This window comes from Letharia columbiana (genome assembly GCF_014066305.1).
Source record: "Letharia columbiana isolate WasteWater2 chromosome Unknown Sc0000023_s0, whole genome shotgun sequence".
Lineage (NCBI taxonomy): Eukaryota > Fungi > Ascomycota > Lecanoromycetes > Lecanorales > Parmeliaceae > Letharia > Letharia columbiana.
In genome coordinates this window covers 161,545-180,431 of record NW_023501064.1, presented here as the reverse complement: position 1 = coordinate 180,431, position 18,887 = coordinate 161,545, and the positions used below count along the sequence as shown (strand labels likewise).

Sequence of the window (18,887 nt, the reverse complement as noted above, 5' to 3'; positions counted from 1 at the left end):
TCTACCCTATGGCCGTCTCTGCTGATCTTGGGTGGAGCATTGCGAAAGCGACTGTTATGACTGCCAAACCAACGCCGTAATCTTTAGAAAATCGAGCTGGCGATGATACTACATCATGGGTCCTGAACCATCGTGGGATATCAGTATTTGGTCTGCAGAGCTTTATCGTGAATTGAAAACGTCCAGTAAGTTGCTCTGTCTATACGCGTGCCATCATCAATTACTGATAGCTGTTCCAAAGACAATGCGTAATTTGGCTCATAAACAGGCTGTCGAGCATCAAGGCTGAACATTCGGAGGTGCTGGACAAGGCAGAGTTCGGGATTTGGGCGTAGGCAAGTCTGGTCAAAGTTCAAATAGCAGATAAATTTCTTCATTTCCGCAGTACCTTAGGCGCGTCATTTCTAGGCAATTGATGTCACCCATTGCAATAATTTCTGCAACCGCCGTAACGTAGAACAGAACCACTACAGCATGGCATCTCCAAACCCCAAAGCCAAGCACGTAGCAGTCCTGGGGTAATCATTCACAATTAAGCCGTCTTCCAGTGTTTCCAAATACCTGTATTGACACTTTTTCGCGGTCCAGAGCAGGCATAACAGGTCTTCAGACAGCCCTCTATCTCCTCGATGCGGGATATCAAGTCACCATCATCGCAGAGTATGTTCCTGGAGATGAGAGTGCGCATTATGCTTCACCCTGGTACACCACTCCTCTCATATCGTGCTCAACCTCCCGTAGGGCTCGCGGCAGGATTGGCGGTTGATTCTCACCTAGGGCCGGAGGGCAATGGCGGAGTCACGCCAAGGCACACGAGACGGAGTTGCAAGGGTGGGATGCAGAGACGTATAAGGAATGGATGGATATGGTGAGGAGAGGGAAGGGGACAGAGGTTGGATTAGGGGGTGCGTACTCTACATTTCGGCGTATTTACTTCCTTTTCTACGCCGAATTCTGGATTGAAAGACATGTTTCCGGAGCAGAAGGCTCTCTCTACTCCCGAGACGTGTCTTGCAAGCCTGAATGTTGCCCTCGAAAAGCAGTGCTGACTCCGAAACGTGCGCAGTGAGTTGACTTCAAATTGTTCTAGACGGCCAACTTTGGGAGGACTGGAACCCTGCGCAGCTTTTCCAGCACATCACACGGCGATGTATTTAGAGGTGTTAAGCACTAGAAAAATAAGAAGGTCATGGCTGATATCTTGTGTATCAGATTGTCCCGTCTACTCTCTACTGGTACGTAGAAGTTGCATCTCTCGTGATCATGTTTGTAGCTGACTACAACATAGGTCCTCTTCAGCCTCTGAGATTAGTCCTCAATTATGGTGGCGCTCAATCGTCGAGAATTTCAGCTATCTACCAGCAAATCAATTTCCTGAAGGCATCCAATCAGCAGTAGGCTTTACAACAATCTGCATCAATGTTCCCCGCCATCTCAATTATCTTCTGTCCACCTTCCTTGCCATGGGTGGGAAGCTTGTCAAAGCTCGTCTGCCGACGGACAAAGGACTTCCAGGAGCTTTGAGATTTGCGGCCTCTTTGGCGATGAGTCAAGAACCACATGAGAGGCTCATTTGTGTGAACGCGAGTGGGTTGGGAGCGAAAGCGCTGGTACCGGATGATGCTATGTTCCCTGTGAGAGGACAGACCGTGCTGGTGAAGGGGGAGGCGAAGTATGCAAAGACGATGAACGAAAACAAGTATGTTATTCCACGACCGGGAAGCGGGACGACGATTCTAGGCGGTACTAGGGAGGTTGGGAATTGGTGAGTATTTCGATGTTGAGGCCCCGTTGAACAGCTTTGACTCCGCGTCAGGAGCACCGAGGTAAGCAACAAGGCCACGAATGCGATTCTGGAAGGTTGCAAAAGCCTGGCTCCGGAGCTGTTGGAAAAAGACGGATCATTCGAGGTCTTGAGCGTCCAGTGTGGTCTTAGGCCAGCAAGAGAGGGCGCCCCGAGAGTGGAGGCCGAAATTGTAGACGGGATATTCAAAACAGTGCATTCGTATGGTCATGCTGGCGCTGGGTACGCCACTCCGTCGAGAAAATTGTTGCGGAGTTTCTGACTAAGATCATAACAGCTATCAGAATGCGATTGGCAGCGCCAGGAAAGTTGTGCGATTGGTCAAAGGACTAGACTTGGAGGCGAGCACGTCGGCGAAGCTTTGAGAAGGTAATTGACGGAGAATGAGGTACTGCGGGATTTTCACATCGTAGACACGTCACCCACGACAACTTGATGATCAGAATTGTAGATTCCACACTCGAATCGATTTGGGAGCACAGCGTACCCCTCCACAAGCCACCACCTCTCCGGACTGCCTCTCTTAGAATTACTGTTGGCCAACTTTGGTTCGTCCCTGTTCACGAAAATGAAGTCGATTCTTTTAAGGTGTTTTGAATCGAATCCAGTGAAAGTATGGATCTCTCCGTAGCGTTTATTCTCAGAGACCATCATTTGCAGATCGGCCATTGGAGATGTTGAACTAGTCATCTCATTGTAGGCTTCTTGTTCAGGTTCACTGTTGAAGTCGCAAGAAAAATAGGTGGGCTCTGTCCGTGGGGGACCTGGTCAGTGAACAGTCGTATCTGTTCCAGTATGATTTTTGCCGCCTCTAAGCGTGACTTGCTACCTTGGTCATCGAGATGAGTATTCATAGCAACAACGGTCTTGCTGGTGGACCGATGCTGGAACACAGCTATAGTCAAGATCCTGGTAGAGGCAGCATCCCAACGCTTAGAGGGACGGTCTTGCGCAGATTGCGGAGTCAGCATTGCTTGTTCGAGGTAGGTAATGGAGTTGCAAAATATTTTTAGGGCCTAGAAAAGTCCTCTTGCTCCCGAAACATGTTTTGCGACTCGGTTCCAATATCATATGGGAGATATCAGCTTCGAAATACACGTACCTGGCGTTCTACTGAGCCACTTTGTTCTTTGTGCCTTCAGCTCCTACAAAGATTTCGGATTCAGTATTTTTGCCTCAAGACAGGCGAGGTCCCGAGGTGAGACAGCTCAGAGGGAGATCAAGAGGCGCTTGCTCTCGGAATGTTTTGTGATCCAAAAATGGCCTGCAATAGGGTCGTTCCGCTCTAAGAATATACAGACCCAAATTTCAGGTTTATACACTGTATTCCAATTCGCCGTCGGTATCGCCGCCTACTTGAGAGGGTATAACGAGCCTGAAAAACATGTTTCGAGAGTGGAACTTTCCGATATAAATCTCGAGACTCAAGACATTGTCCAAAAGAGGAAACACTGGATTCCGAAAATACGTACAGATGGGGGAGTTTTCTCCAGCTTCTAGCCCGTCATCGCGGCCCACACCCACAAAGGCTCATGCCTTCTTCTTGCTGTTGAACCTGAAAGAATACCGACCAACTACTGATGCAATACTTCCCGCAAGCATATGAATGATTCTTCACAGTGTGCTGTATTGAAAGAGAGCTCTTGATGAGACGAAATTTACGAACACCCCCATTTTTCTTCACCTTTAAAGGATGAATTAGTAGCGTAACGGATGTTGTGGGTCAACAAACGGATGGGCAGAGGCTCGTACACCTTCATTATGCCGAGGGTGAAGATTTGAAAGTGGAGGTGAAGTTGGAGTTGAAAGGGTGGGAGTACAGAAGGAGTAAAGCATTAGGGTTCAAATAGCGGGCAACGGTAGCCGACACAACGGTCAACCCACCGACGAGTTAACATAATAATTATGTTTCCCCACTCACGCGACATTCAATTATTGTAAATGTGAACGGATTATACATCATAGTTCTTGGATCTACGACCGGCAAGTTGCCAATCATGGCGGAAGATGCGGCGGTCGGTACGTATACGATTTCTCACGTATCGACTCGAGGTTTTGCATATTGTTTGTCCTGGCTAACAAGTAATGACCTGGCAGATTACACGCTGAACAATCCCGATACTCTGACGAAGTACAAGACAGCCGCTCAGATCTCCCTCAAGGTTCTAGAAGCTGTTACTGGTAGTGTTCACTCGCCATGCTTCGTCTGGGATTTTTGTTGATTGTAAGTGAAGGATGGTGCCTCGAGGGAGAAAAGATTGTCTCCATATGCGAACGCGGAGATAAGTTCCTGGCGGAAGAAGTTGGCAAGGTTTACAAAGGAAAAAAAATCTCTAAAGGTCAGAGAGACCCAATCGCATTACGAAAGAGATATTGCTGATGTTATATCCTTCAGGAATATCACATCCCACGACTGTCTCTCCTAGCTCTTACGTTACTCCATACACTCCACTTTCTACAGATGCCGAGGAAGCGCCTACATCATTAAAGGCCAACGAGGCGGTCAAGATTCAATTGGGAGCCCAAATAGACGGCCTCGGCACTATCGTATGCGACACGATCATCATACCAGGAGAGGCCAATAAGGATGACAAACTACTCGGCCGGGAAGCTGATCTGTTGCTTGCTACACATTACGCAAACGAGCTTCTCCTGAGGCTCATGATACCTCCCGGTCTCCTAGCTTCTGGGACAGATGAGGAGAAAAAGAAAGCAGCATCGATAAAGCCCATCACGCAGTCGAAGATGACACACCTTCTCGAAAAAGTAGTCAAAAGTTACGGCTGCAACCTGGTTGAAGGGACCACGTCCTGGCTGTTCGAGCGAAATGAAATTGAGGGCAAAAAGAAGATTGTCCTTTCTCCCCCATCAGACGGCGGCAAGGGCGAAGGGGTTCCTGAGATTGGGGATGTTTGGGGCGTGGAAATGGGTGTTAGTCTGGGTACCGGCAAGATAAAGACGTTGGAAAATCGCCCTACGCTACACCGGAGAACCACCATCACTTACCAACTCAAAAGACCGAGTTCTAGGCAAACGCTTTCGGAGATCGTAAAGAAATTTGGGACTTTTCCCTTCAGCTTGAGGCAGCTTGAGGATGAAAGAGCGGCCAAAGTTGGTGTGGTAGAGTGTGTGCGATCAAATGTTCTCCGACAGTATGAGGTTGTAGCAGACAAGGACTCGGCTCCTGTCGCAAGACTTTTGACAACAATTGGTAAGTCTTAGGTGAAATGAGTAAGTGTGTCAAGAACGATAAGCTAATAAAGCCAGCCATCACGAAGAATGGGATCGTCCGTTTGAGCGCACCGCCAGCCCCAAGCTTGGAACAATACAAGACGGAGAAGAAAATCACCGATGAAGAAATCCTAAAGATTCTTGAGCAGCCTGTAGCACGGTCGACCGGGGCAAAGGGTAAGAACAAGAAAAAGAAGAAGAAGCCGGCCAAGAAAGCAACAGAGGAGGAAGACGAGGACTCCAGCGATGAGGAGTGAACGATTAACGCTGGGAAGCCCAGCATCTGGCGAGCATGCCTATCAGTAGCTGGTTTTGTTCGTCTGGAAGTTGAATAGGTGAATAATCCTGACCCCGAACCGAGGGATAGCACAGGCAGCGTGATCAGAGGGTCGTCTTCTTTTCCAGCATCTTGGTAAGAGATGTGAGCTAGGATTTCCTCCCAGGTCCGAATGCCTACTAGCCAAGGTGCAGGCAACAGATAGCTAAAAGCAAATGAAGCCATGTTCATCTCACTTCCAGCTTCCCTACTGCAGACATGACTTAACACTTGCATAATAGTGAATGACGGCACGAGCTCTTAATAGAACATTTGCTGGTTTCGTCCTCTGGTCTGCCACTCAAACACATACCCCTTTATTGGTTACAGAGCAGACTGGCAACCCTGACTTGATATTCCCATCCCCCCTCACACCTTTGCAATCTTCATCAAAACCATCAATCACATCTTTAGACAATAAGTATCCTCATCGTTGTAGAAAAGGAGTTTCAGAAAACAGTTTGTGAATTCCTAAATTAGTTTGAGGAATTAATCCCTGCCGAAGCCGCACCTCAATAATCTCAGACACCACGCGCATGACACCGCGATATATCCCCTAAGATCAGCTGCCTACCTAATAACACTTGCGGTTGTGAGTATCCATCAGCTCCACAAACTCTCTATGTGATTGTCATGTACTAACACTTCACAGGTCGGCATTCCATTCTCCGCCAACTCGATGGCTTCTCAAATGGCCTCGTCAAGGCACTTGCGGAGGTCTCGAATGTCAAGCCCATCGCACTCCTCTACGCAACACAACGTGCATGTGAAAACTGAAGCCCACGTAGGCGACTTGAATGGAGACATGGAAGAAGAATGGACTGAGCCACCTCTACGAGCACCAGCACCCAGCTTTGAAGACTACAAAGGGCTAGAACGGCATGGTGTACTGGAGCATATGGCCCCTCTAGGAACTTTCCCAGGTCAGAAGGTCAAAACGAGACTGAAGCACCACGAGCCTACGCGGAGAATAGCACATCTAAAGAATGGGGAAGCAAGAGGGGCAAGGGAGGAGGTGAACACTCCAGAACCGGCACCACCAGTTGGAACAAGACGCTCTGAGCCCCGCAAAACCGAAGAAAGGCTCGGGAAGGTCTCATCATCTCGAGAAAGAGACCAGGATAACGACTACAACCCAAAGGGTAGTGCAAAGACTACGACGATTAAGGCAGCCTCAACACAAGCAGCACCTCTCGGAACCCCAACCTCACGCACGGGGGTCGGACAAACACGGTTACAGCAAATAGTTGAGTCGGCTATCGACCGATCACGAGAGCTTGGAGACCCTGCGCTCGGTATCGCTTTGAAGCAGCTGTATGAGGAAAGCCTGAGGAATAGTGTGGTAGCCGACCTTCTTGAAGCTGTGCTCTCTCAAAAGCCAACGTCGCAACAAACTGCTGAATTTCAGAGCTATATCAAAGCCGCGAGGAAGCAGATTAGAGCTACTGATGATCCAGCGAAGCAGTTTAAACATTCAGCATCAAAATCAATTTCGAGGTCTCCAACTGCCAAGAGTGCCAAAGTGGGTGTTGTACGCCACTCTGGTACCACAAAGGACCGAGCCAGTGCGCCTGTACTCAACAATTATCCTCCCAATTCCAACAATCGATCTTCGAAACCAAAAAGCACTGATATGGAAATGAATGGAACCCCCTCCAAAGACGAGCGCCCCTCGAAACGAGTAAAGCGTTCGAAGAGTGCATCAAGTGACTCGTCTCTCTCGTCATTGGATTCCGCTGTCGAAGACTTTGCTCCCGCCATTGAATTATCAATGCCCAGTGGAGCTAACGCTGTTACTCATCAAGGACTGAACCAAGCTAAGCAGAAACCCGCGATGGGGCCAAGATTAGGATCGTTCTCTACGCGACCTATTGATCCATCTGTTAGGAAGCCCATCACCCAACCTAGCCATCTAACGCCGGAAGAGCTTAGTGCGAAGCGTAAGGAGAAATTGACGCAGAATTACCAAGACTACGTTGTTGGACACAGCAAGGTGCGAGCAGATCCAAACCCAATAAGACAGCCCCACTCGACTGCTCCTTTAGCCGTGTTGTCGGCGGAAGCACAGCAAGCACGATTACGAAATGGTGTCAACCAAAAGAGTAGAAGAGATGAGCCAGATTACCTCGACTCCCCAACATCTTCTTCTTACGGCGAACTTCTCATTCCGCCGCCGCCAGGTGCTTCCAGAGGGGCCACTCCGAATCAGTTGGGTCGTCCATCAAAGGGAGTTAAAAAAGCTGCACGAATCAAGATGTCGTAAGTACTAGAAATTTCGGCCGAGTTCTATTGTCTGTAAAGTTTTGAAATTGTATTGTTCTGCGCTGAGATCACATTGGATGTTCGTGAATCAACATCGGTCTATTGTCAAACTTTTGGTCTATTGTTCCGCAACACCAGCCCCTTTCCCTTTACACTTCAAAATGTTTCATCACAACATTTTTCACGTCACAGTTGTACTTCGTCATCCATACATACCACGACAGTTCGTCCACTACTACATTTTTAAATCTGCGCTGGCCGCAGTATTTTCGTTTTCTTTTACTCCATCCACTATTCTGTTTCCAAATTTCTCTGCAGATATCGCATCTGATTTGTTAAATATGGCTCCCAAACGCAAGGCGACTGACGCTGGATCGTCAACTAGTCCTCTCAAGAAGCGCAACGCTGTTACCGCTGGGATCGGTCGCGCAGTAGAGTCCGAGAGCAATGGAAACGCTTTCGGTTATTATGGTCGCAATGATGACAGAGAAGATGTAAGCAAACCCAGTCCTCCATTCCTTTGCCCATCGTGCCCTGATTCGCAGCCCCAACTCACATCGTACTACATCCTCTCACCTTTCAATGCGCTCCGATGTCCGCAGCAGAGCACACGTATTTTGGCTCAGGATTAAAGGCTAATCATCGCGTAGAAACAGAACTCGGACGTCTGCACATCCTGTGGTGGCCCCGGTGAGCTGGTCTGCTGTGAAGGATGTTGGCGCGCCTTCCACCATTCGTGCTGGGACCCCCCTCACGGTAAAGAAAACCTTCCCGAGGGCGACTTCTACTGTTATAAATGCCGCGATCGTCGCAACTTATCACCGAACGCAACACCGCCCGGAGTCTTGGGCGGACTGTTTGGTGACCTTGTCAAGACAAATCCCGTGGCTTTCAACCTTGCCAATTCTGTCAGAGACTACTTTGAAGGGGTCAAAACCGGGGAGGAGGGCGAATACGAGGAGGCTAGCACCGTCAAAGCAAATAAGTAAGCACATCTCCCTCAAGCAAGACTTACATTGGCACAAAACACCTGACCATCATACAGGGCACGTGCTGGATACGAAGAAGTCGCCAACAATTTCAAGCTTCGAGATAGCAAAGACAACACGGTCATTTGTTTTCGTTGTGGCAAGTCTGCCCTAGACCACAATGAGCTTGTCGCATGTGACTATTGCAATCTATCCTGGCACCTAGATTGCATCGATCCTCCGCTTGCTGCTCCACCAGTGCGGCGCAACAATGGTCGACCTCGCTTTACATGGATGTGTCCTAATCACGTCGAAAACGAGCTGTCAGGCCTCGACCCTTCTCTTGTCAAAGGCTCCAATCAAGTTCAACCAGATAGCAGCCGCTCGTACAAGATTCGTCGCCCCAAGAAAGCGAATGTTGTCACGCCAGCTGTGCGTCGTGGTCTCAAGAACAACGGTCTCATCGAGATCGAGCTTGATGTTAGTGAGGAGGAGACCAGGATTGAGAAGAACGAGAAGGGAAAGGTGATTTATCGTTACCAAGAGAATGGTATCAAGCTGGACTTCATTCACAAGGCGAAGCTGTGAGTCTGATGACCCTTTTCTACAGAATCCTGCTAATGAAGGTTCAGAGCCCGCGAACAAGCGGCTCAAGCGAAGCAAAGGCTGGCACCGGTTCAATCTCGCGCACCTACCACTATCATAGTCGCCAAACCACAGCAGGCATCGTTCGATAAGCGTCCTTTCTCTGAGCGCAAAGCCGCCCTGAACCTTGCTCAACTGGCTCAGTCTGATGCGACGCTCAATCCAGACAAGGTCAAGAACCTCATAGGCACACTCATTGTAAGCTTCTGACCACTTAAGGTTTGAGGTCTGGGCTGACAGACTTCTTGAACCAGGCTGAGGCACCCATTGGAGTCGAAACTCTTTACAATTCTGGAGATTCTGCCGACGCCGCTCCGAGTGAGCAGGAGAAGAAAGATTTGCAGGCATTGATTGAACTAGCTCGCCGCCGCCTTGATGGTAGCTCCTGAGCGAAGGTGGTCCTCGGTATTCTGTGGAAGCATTTGCCTGGCGTTATCTCCTTTTGGCTACACGCATGCATACAGGGTTGTGATATACCATCGGCTTCAAGCTCCTCAGGCCTTGCCAGCTCATCAGCATAGGTAGCGTGGTTGGTGTTGTGTTTACGGCTTCGGCCCATTCCTTCGTAGCCCCAGGGACTTTCACATACCGTTTAGAAAGATCAGATCTTATGGCGGCAGTCCGGCCACTTATCCTGTGGCAAGTCATACAGATAGCTCAGATCAATACATGCATGGAACTTATCGAACATCAGGGCATCACTAGCAGTTTCAAGGCATGGTGGAGGAAACGCCAGTATACCAAGCCCACAATAACCAACAAATGAATTGGTCAATCAAATACTTAGATCTGCTAAATCGGAACAAAAGATCCATTCGCGCCGAATTGCATCTGGCCAGCAGCAACGTGTGCAATCCTGCTCGTCCTCCGCTATTTCAATACGTCCAAGAAACATACTGAATCTAATGCAGCGATGATGGAAGCAATTCGTAGTACAGAGTATCTCGAATTCGATTATTCTGAACAGCCATTCAGAGACTAAGCAGCTTCGCATGGCAAGATTCAAAGTAAAGACCTAGAAGGACTGCCCCTTGTCTTCTATGGGCCAGGCTCGCGGAGAGGCCTACCCACCAAAGATATACCGACATCCTTTACCTTTGGAGGAGGACAGCTTGTAATCATCTGCGCTGATCAAAGGATCCTTCGTTGCTTTGCTCCTTCCACTTTTGGCGTTATCAAATCCATTGCCGTGAGCAAAACCATGCCTTCGAGACGTAAGACGACTGACACTCGACCGTCTACTAGATCTATGGGGGACGGCATCGGAGTCACTGCTTGCCGCGATGGGGACGCTGGAGTCAATGTACGTGGAGTGGATGTTGGAGCTTGGAATCATGCTTCCGCGATGGGGACGCTGGAGTCAATGTACGTGGAGTGGATGTTGGAGCTTGGACTCCTCACCTCAAAGGTTCGGAATGGGGTATGGGCTGCCGACTTTGGGGGCAAGGGCAACAGACACGAGACAGAGGATGCATTCCTGAGACGGGCTACTGAAGGTATGGCATGTCTATCTCCGGAAGCAATTCAGCGATGACGAAGAGTGGAAGGTGCGTCTTTCCTGGACGGATTGGTATATACCTCAGGAATCCATGCTGGACGAGACCTTTGACATAAGCTATGCTCGATATTGATTGTATTTACAGCAAGAGCAGGCTATGTATGCAACATGACATGAAACCCGAGTACATATCCATCAACCTCCTATCCATTTGGAGAACATGCCGTAATATCCACAGGTAACGCCGGGCTAAGATCAACAACGTAACAACCCTTCTTCCTATCTACCTCCCTTTCGCGTGCTTCTTTCCGCCCCCCGCAATTAGAGCACCCTTCTTTGCTTTCGGCGAGGGCTTAGGCGAGGGTTTCGGAGTCGGCTCATCAACTTCCTCTTCCTCTTGGTCTTCTGCTTCCTGCTCACTTGTGTCGTCACCGTTGACTTCCTCACCGTCTTCATACCTCCAAACAGCAACCCCTTCCCCCATTTCCTCGTCATCCTCTTCATCGCCCCTCTCTTTATACGCTCCGCCAGTCGTCTGTATTCTCCCACTCCTCCTCCGTTCACTTGATGGCACCATTTCCTCGTCATTCTTTCTCTTTGTCTTCTTTGGTGGCTTCATCGTAGTGAAAGCGGGCTTAGCTTTCTTCTCCTTGGGTAAAGCTTTTCGTGTTGGTATTTGCTTCGCACGTTTGCTATCCCTACCATTGACCTCGTGATCGCCCTCACTCCTCCGCTTCTTGCCCTGCGAGCGTGCAGCGCGCATGCTCAATTTCACCAAGCCCTCGACGCCTTCTTCAACGCCCTCTGGAAGGTAATTTTTCTCTGCGATCCGCTGCGCCTCCTCGTGATCCTTCAGCTCGGTATATAGGCTCGTTGGCAGGCGGACCTTGCCCGGCAGTGTTTGAATGTTCCAGCTATGTGCGTCTTCATATTTGCGGATGGTGAGTTGGGCCAGGTCGCTGAGGTGGTAGAGACTGTTATCGTATGCTGACGAAGGATTAGTAGCATCGCGGGATTGCTTGACCCGCTGTGCAATGTGATAGATTATGGAAAGATTCTCCTCGGTGGCGACAGGTTGTAAGTAGTAGAGCAGGTATCGCGCAAAATCGACAAGGTCCTCGGCTGTGTTATCATAATCAGGGTGGTGGGCTAGCAAAGAAAGTAGACGAGCGAAGACAGATTCCATAACGATATTCCCTTTAGATGAGGACTGCTGAGCTCTGAGCGCGTAGAAGGCTGCGGTACGACTGCGAATCCAGGTCGTATTGTCAGATTTCAGGGAGGCGCTGGGTTCGAAGGCGAGGAGGAAGGGGATGGTATAAAAGCGCTGTGGGAGTTTCTGTTGGCCGAGGTACTTCTTCAGCCGCTGCATGAAGAAGGAGCGGACGTTGAGAACAGGGTCTTGCGCTACCAAGGCGAGGGCATTGAAGGCAGTAGGTGTGAAAAGGGCGTCTGTATGTTTTTTGGTGCATAATTTGAGGCATAGGCAGGCGGCGGTGAGACGAAGTCGAGCTTTATGTGCAGGTGGTGTGTCTTGGGCGCTTGAGACTTCTCCGTTCTTGGTAACAAGAGTCGAAAGAAGTTTGTAGACCGGACTCGCCACCTCTGCAAGGGTATCAGGCTCTGGATGAGAGCGGATGCGGTTCACCAGGATCTTCAGAGCCCAGCATTTTGCTTCGCATTCTGTTTCCAGGGTAGGTGACCATAAATAGGACTCTGAGGGTTCTGTAGATGACGTCCGGACCTGAAGTAGGACCTTTTCGATTGCGATGTCACTGATGGCATCGCTCTCTTGATTGGCCTGGTGGGGTGCAAGAAGCATGAACTGGGAGAGGGTGGCCAAACGAGCAAGAAATCCTTCTCCCCCGTACTCGAAGCCATTGACGCACTTGGTGATAAGATCTTTCGCCAAGAGCTCTTTCTTGTCCGAGGCGGTCATAATGATAGTGACTGCATGTTTAGCTGCCTCTGCTGGAGTGCCGTGAAGAGCGAAACTTGTCATTGCTTGTACAAATTTCCGATCTTGGGGAATCTCATCTGCGAATTTCAAGGCATAGGAAGCGCACGCCTTCAGATTATCTACTGCCCCCGCGTCATTCGTCTTCTTTGAATTGGGGGCTTCATCTTGGAGTATCGTGCAGATCTCCTGAACGTGAGCTTTCAGAATTTCGGGCGTTCGAGTGGAGATCTCTCTGAGCAGCTCATGAGCGGTCGCGGCCAAGGACTTGTCGTCGGTCCTTGAATACTCCATGATAGCTGCAACATGGCTCTTATTGTACACCAGGAGACTGACTCGGTAAAGAACGGGGATTAAGATGTTGAGGAGCTCCTGCGGTGCAGTAGCCGATTGTTCGATGCGCTTTGTGAACTCTTTCTACGAAGACATTTGCTTTAGTTACAAGCGATTCCTGGGCTTAGGGGTGAAACTTACTATAGCCTTAACCACAGTCCGATAATCACTTTCTGGCGCCATGCAAAAGCGTATCAGCTGATAGCTACGACGGTCGTGCATTTTCGCAAACTTCCACAGACTCTCCGCGGCTTTCAATGAATCTGGTAGCAAGTGTGCGAAAGTGTCAATAAGTCGTGCCATGTGTTCCTTTACCGGCTTCTCATTTTCGTCCATGACGCCTCCCTATAGCAGTCATTAGCCAGAACCAACAGGAGGCTTGATGAATGAGCCTACATTGTAATCTTCACAGCGCTGCAGGTATGCTGTCATGACTTTTGCTAGCTGAGTTTGACGAGTTTGGATCGCAAAAAACACTTTCTTGGCCCTTTCATCGAGGTCTCTGACGAGTACGAGGATCCTCTCCGTCCTGATTTTATCAGGATCAATGCTGTCAATTTCCACGTCTCCGTTCGTCTGGCTCTCTTTGACCTTTTGCGAATTTCCATTTGCAAGCTTTGCACTTTTCGCCTTGACTGGCGGATAGCTCAGTGGAAGAAGTTGCTCATATAGGACGTGATCCAGCAAAACCATAAGATCCATATCATTAGCGTAATATGTGTCCAGTATTTTGGAAGGAGCTGCTCCGATGGTCGAAATCACCTGCTCGTCCGCAACCGCTACCGCTCCAGATGCAACGCCCCATAGACTGGCCAGAACCCTCATTGCCTCCACTCGAACAGCATGCTTACGATCACGCACTCTTTCTGCGAGGACTGCAAGCACGGATCCTGGCTTATCCAAGCCACCAGAAGATCCTAACTTGAATATTACTTCTCGAAAGCTGAACGTTCCCACAACTTTCACAGCTGCTATACGTACTTTCTCTTCGGCGTCACCTAGCATCCTAGCAAGTTCTTTGATGAGACGATCTTCTTCTTGCTGAGCAAGGCCAACACCGCCAGCTGAAGTTGTCAAGATTCGTCCGAGGCCCGTAGTCCACACTGACCGAATTACTGGTGATTTATCGTGACTTCTTCCCAGGAAGCTAGCGTACGCCTGAGAGTATGTCTGAGGGAATGGCTGGGGGGAAGAAGGTTTGGTTAGAATGTTGCGATTGAGTGTTGACTCTGCTGTGTCGGTCAAGTCAAGAGGTGGAAACGCGGCCGGGTCCAGTATCGATGGTGGGGGCAACCCCGCCGCTCCTATGCCTGAGATAATGTCTCCAAAGGTTTCCGTAGCAAGAGAGCGTAAGTGCACGTTCTCAGCAGACAACTCAGCCTCCAATTGAGGAATCACATTTTGTAGTACCGTAGGACAGGCGCGCCACAACTCTCGGAGTAATTGATGGACCTTATGTAGCTCGTTGAGGTCCTCGTCTGTAGGACCATTCCCATTCTCCATATCAGAGTCATCCAGATCATCGCTGACTCTTCGATGTGATGTCTTCTTGCTCGAAATGTTAGCTGCCGAGGATGACGACGCGTCGACTATCACATCGTTGAAATATTGGCTGACATGTCTTGCCATTTTCTCCGGGGAAGATATACAGATTGTCTTTGCCATGATGTACGCTGGCGGCAACTCCTTCAGTGTCAACGTTGACTGTTTTTCGTCAAGCGTCACAGCATGTTTCTTGCCCTTCCCAGCAGTCCCATTCATTGCGCGGGGATCTGTCCTAAGGAATTGGGCGACTATGACATCAATGATTTCTGAGGGTAAGGTTGCAGATTCGTCGACCATTGTCACCAGTATCGAAGTCATGTGGAATTCGACATTCTTGCCCAGTTGTTCTCCAGTCGATGTTTTGGTGGAGCCGGCCAAGATGTCGAAAAATGAGGTGAACAGGTGTATCATCAATGGTTCCGAAGACGGTATATCTGTGAGCAAGACAATACTTTTGACTTCCGACAGAGACGTCAGGACGTATAGGTGCTGCTGATTGTACGCGTTCGAAGGGTCTGAAAGCGCCGGGAGGAGCACGGTGACCAGCATGTTGAATATGTCCTGAACAAGTGTAAGCTGGAGCACCCTCTATACCCGTTCCTCTCGCCATGTCTACTGACCTTCAGCTGTTGCCCGGTGTAGGGCGCATCTGGGGCGCAGAGTCTCAATATATCGACCAAACAACATGCCGTCCAAGCTTTGACACCTTTATCCTTGTGCGCCAGTAAGTTTGGACTCGCCAGATCCTTTGCGACTTTAGTGAAAGAGTCTCGCTCGCTCTCGTCCTGCTCCATGTCCCTCATCTCCTTGTGCAGGGCTTGTAAGCGTCGCAAGAGGTCCGCAATGGCGATGGACTTCCCAGCGCGCCATGATAACTCTTCTCTGAACTGTAGGCCCGGCATGTTGTCCTGCGGTACATCCATGATCTCTGTGGCTGCGGAAGCCGCTGCTCTTGCGGGCATTAATGTGCCCCCCGCGCGCTATGTATTCGGCTCTCCTTTCAATCCAATAATTATTGCATATCGGTTCTATAGAGCCTACTCAGTCCCTAGGGCTTTCGAGTTTTGAGGAAAGCGATGATGTGGTAGGAAATGAAATGGGTGTTATAGAATGCCCTCATCTACGACTTGGCGCGTCAGTGGGCAGCGCGTTCTTCCTAGGGCTGAACGGGACTTTGGTACCGACTACCGAGCAACTAACACCGCTCTACTCGTATTGATACTTGTTAGTCTCAAAGTTACAAATTTGCCTTGAGCATATGTCCACAGCGAATCACTTTCTCAGAACAATTCTGCAGGAAAAGATGATTTAATCAGTGTTATGAGCAATTTTGTATGCGACATCCTGTCTTCAAGCTCGAAGGCTGAGGAGTCGTGATAGAACGTTACACTTGGGTGTAGAATGCACCGGTGGGTAGAACCGAGTAGTACACACCGATCATTCTACTTTATAAGCAAGAAGTGGTCCCCCACCTTTCCTGCTATCATTGTCTGATCATGAAGTTCGCTTGCACCGCTGTTGCTTGGACGTAGGTAACAGAGTACCAGAGTGAATATTGCTCTCGATTACTGCCACACCGCCCTACATATAAGAATGTTTTATGTTTTGCTGGCCCTTCTGGTCCTTTCTCCGTTTGCTCGCACTTCTTCCTCATTCTATGACAACCCTGAGCAAGATCCATCACCTCCTACGGGCCCAGACAGCACAGAAGAACTTCACAGGAAATGGGACTTTGAGGTATTGCCCTGCTGATGTATCTCACTGCTCTGGTTCTTCTTCTCATGACTTTATCATTGATCCACCATAGTGGGGCTTTTCAGGAATATCTACTTTCGCACACTTGAGGCATATAAAATGCTTAAGTGAGAGGGACACACCCTTGTCAGTAGCCTGCAAAAACGCTGATTACCGTTGTCCTTTGCATTGACCGAGTCGGCAGCGACATCGGAATCATAGGTGCTCCTTTTGATACGGCTGTCAGCTACAGGCCCGGTAAGATCGTCTTGACGCTTTTGTCAATTCTTCTTTGTATCCTGCAGATTCCCCGAAGCAGAGAACATCCAAGCTCAATGTGAACTTCCCAGGAGCACGCTTCGGGCCTCGTGCCATCAGAACAGCTTCTGCTCGTCAAACCTCCTTCCGTGGCTTCAACCCTCGCCGTGGCCTGAATCCATACACTTCACCGTACACTATTTTTGACTGTGGTGATATCCCTGTCACACCTTTTGACAACGCCCTTGCCCTCCACCAGATGACATCTGCCTTCCTCGAACTCGGTTCCCGCGCTCCAGCTTTCGCCCACTCGACCAACCCAAAGCCCAAGCTACTCACATTGGGTGGCGATCATAGCATTGCTCTTCCAGCCCTCAGAGCACTTAACAAGATCTATGGCGGACCAATCGCTGTATTGCACTTTGACGCCCATCTCGACACCTGGCGTACGTATCTTCGAGTCCGTGTCTGCTTTGTAGACAAGTTCCAAGAGGTTCAGTACAACCCCTCAAAAAGGCAATACTGACTACGGAATTGTCATTCAGACCCGGCGAAGTACCCGTCTGCTTGGCCATCTACACAAAGCGATTTCACTCACGGAAGCATGTTCTGGATCGCCTCCAACGAGGGGTTGATCCTGAATGGCTCATCTGCCCATGCTGGGCTGCGAAGTCGTCTTATGGGTTGGGATGATTATGAGGATGATGAACGCCAGGGCTTCCTGCGCATTTCAGCAGATGATATCGATGAGATGGGCACGGCAGGCATCGTGAGTGCGATATTGGAGAGAATCGGAACCGATACGCCGACATACTTGAGTTTGGATATTGATGTGCTTGACCCGGGCCTGGTCAGTAGACCGCTATTGTCACCTTCACAAGCCATGTTGATGTCTGACTACAAACAGTGCCCAGGTACAGGAACGCCCGAAGCAGGCGGCTGGACGAGTCGTGAGGTGATCAGGATTCTTCGGGGTCTCGAAAAATTGAATGTTGTCGGCGCGGATATCGTCGAGGTGGCGCCTGCCTATGACGGAACAGGGGAGCAGACGGCACTAGTCGCAGCGCAGGTAGGTTTTGAGATATTGACCAGCTGGGTTGGGCGCGGCATGAGCGAGATAGAGAAAGCGAAAGGCAAAGATGATAAGAGCCAAGCTTCGGGCAAGGGAAAAGACGAGCTATGATGACTGAACTCAGGAGATCCTGCGTCGGAAAAGAGTATCGTCGATATACAGTGCGTTGTTCTAAGGGCTCTACGCTTTAGGAGATCGATATTTCAAGAGCGAATAGCCAAAATAGGGGGAGGTTTTTTTTTTCTTCCCCCCTTTATACATTCAACTTCACACATCGAAGGTCTCGCGTTGATAAAGCGCACTGTAGTCGGATAGAGCCCCAAGGCACTGGGCTGAATAATCAAACACTTTGATTGACTCTAAAGCAGTGTTAGACGTTGTTCGCTTGACAGATACTTTACTCACGCGCAAGGTACTCTCTGAGTAGAATTAACCTGGGGTCATTAACCTCGAGCAATCGAGACTTGTGCCTTGAACGGTAATGAAAATGAGCTGTTTCTGGCCTATGGCCCCGCCAGTCCTCCGGCGCATCGTATAATAGCTCTAGGGACTTATGTCCGGGCCAAAAAGACTCTGCCCTACGGGTTCTCTACCTCTGAGGAACTCTGCCTGGGATACTAGCTTTAGGATATCTCGCCCAAGCGATATGGACTCTGTTCGATAGGGTGTCTGTCCCGAAATCGATAGATATTCTTAGCGGATCTACCCGATCTCCAAAGTAGAATGATAAATCTCATACGATAGAAAAGATGGTCGTTTGGTCTTGTCATAGTGTCAGCTTTCGTCCGCCGTATTCTAGCCACCAAGAACACTGAAGAGAGAAAGTGCGATGAAGCCGCTTGACTGACAGATGATCTTTGATTGCGTGCGTTTAGGCAGTCGTGAATTCCTGATCATGAGTCTCGGGCAATTTTGCCGGAGTCGATCCAATGATGGCAATGGATTGCGTGAAGTGAGCATCCCAGCAAGGATTTCGATGGGAACGGCATTGACGTAAACGCAGAGAGGAAGTCGGTTCCTATTCTGGCATGGGCTAGGTCTCATTGATCATTGAGGCTTTGCAATTGAGATGAGCTTGATTGTACTTCTGACTACAATCAAATTGACGGCAGCCCCTGACAAAACAGGGAATGCGAACATAAGCAAGATTTTTTTTATACTTGGCAAGACTAGACAAATGAGAAGCGTAAACTTATCTTGGAATGTCCTGAGTTCATGGACCAAACCTGGAGGCAATAAGTTGACACAACGATTACATTGAGCT

The 18,887-nt window shown here is 49.4% G+C and overlaps 8 protein-coding genes across 8 annotated transcripts; 5 read left to right on the top strand and 3 right to left on the bottom strand.

Moving 5' to 3' along the window:
- Window positions 1–474: 474 nt before the first annotated feature.
- HO173_007143 (uncharacterized protein) lies at window positions 475–1,074 on the top strand (the record flags this gene model as incomplete). The annotated part of the gene is made up of 4 exons (XM_037309048.1): window positions 475–518; window positions 589–702; window positions 778–905; window positions 1,067–1,074. 4 exons carry the CDS (start codon window positions 475–477, stop codon window positions 1,072–1,074), a joined length of 294 nt encoding a protein of 97 aa, XP_037163909.1.
- A 74-nt stretch (window positions 1,075–1,148) lies between these two features.
- On the top strand, window positions 1,149–1,769 carry HO173_007142 (uncharacterized protein; the record flags this gene model as incomplete). The annotated part of the gene is made up of 3 exons (XM_037309047.1): window positions 1,149–1,160; window positions 1,213–1,235; window positions 1,289–1,769. The coding sequence occupies 3 exons, from the start codon at window positions 1,149–1,151 to the stop codon at window positions 1,767–1,769; spliced, it is 516 nt and encodes a 171-aa protein (XP_037163908.1).
- A 132-nt stretch (window positions 1,770–1,901) lies between these two features.
- Window positions 1,902–2,473, bottom strand: HO173_007141 (uncharacterized protein; the record flags this gene model as incomplete). Its single annotated transcript, XM_037309046.1, has 2 exons — window positions 1,902–2,066; window positions 2,231–2,473. 2 exons carry the CDS (start codon window positions 2,471–2,473, stop codon window positions 1,902–1,904), a joined length of 408 nt encoding a protein of 135 aa, XP_037163907.1.
- Window positions 2,474–2,490: 17 nt separating this feature from the next.
- On the bottom strand, window positions 2,491–3,767 carry HO173_007140 (uncharacterized protein; the record flags this gene model as incomplete). Its single annotated transcript, XM_037309045.1, has 3 exons — window positions 2,491–2,750; window positions 2,907–2,949; window positions 3,726–3,767. The coding sequence occupies 3 exons, from the start codon at window positions 3,765–3,767 to the stop codon at window positions 2,491–2,493; spliced, it is 345 nt and encodes a 114-aa protein (XP_037163906.1).
- A 34-nt stretch (window positions 3,768–3,801) lies between these two features.
- Window positions 3,802–5,292, top strand: HO173_007139 (uncharacterized protein; the record flags this gene model as incomplete). The annotated part of the gene is made up of 5 exons (XM_037309044.1): window positions 3,802–3,823; window positions 3,902–3,985; window positions 4,039–4,143; window positions 4,200–5,015; window positions 5,072–5,292. 5 exons carry the CDS (start codon window positions 3,802–3,804, stop codon window positions 5,290–5,292), a joined length of 1,248 nt encoding a protein of 415 aa, XP_037163905.1.
- A 738-nt stretch (window positions 5,293–6,030) lies between these two features.
- On the top strand, window positions 6,031–9,615 carry HO173_007138 (uncharacterized protein; the record flags this gene model as incomplete). The annotated part of the gene is made up of 6 exons (XM_037309043.1): window positions 6,031–7,610; window positions 7,999–8,107; window positions 8,264–8,598; window positions 8,659–9,165; window positions 9,214–9,424; window positions 9,481–9,615. The coding sequence occupies 6 exons, from the start codon at window positions 6,031–6,033 to the stop codon at window positions 9,613–9,615; spliced, it is 2,877 nt and encodes a 958-aa protein (XP_037163904.1).
- A 1,392-nt stretch (window positions 9,616–11,007) lies between these two features.
- Window positions 11,008–15,521, bottom strand: HO173_007137 (uncharacterized protein; the record flags this gene model as incomplete). Its single annotated transcript, XM_037309042.1, has 4 exons — window positions 11,008–13,098; window positions 13,156–13,359; window positions 13,411–15,120; window positions 15,180–15,521. The coding sequence occupies 4 exons, from the start codon at window positions 15,519–15,521 to the stop codon at window positions 11,008–11,010; spliced, it is 4,347 nt and encodes a 1,448-aa protein (XP_037163903.1).
- Window positions 15,522–16,152: 631 nt separating this feature from the next.
- Window positions 16,153–17,734, top strand: HO173_007136 (uncharacterized protein; the record flags this gene model as incomplete). Its single annotated transcript, XM_037309041.1, has 6 exons — window positions 16,153–16,296; window positions 16,367–16,440; window positions 16,499–16,551; window positions 16,644–16,997; window positions 17,097–17,401; window positions 17,459–17,734. 6 exons carry the CDS (start codon window positions 16,153–16,155, stop codon window positions 17,732–17,734), a joined length of 1,206 nt encoding a protein of 401 aa, XP_037163902.1.
- Window positions 17,735–18,887: the final 1,153 nt, after the last annotated feature.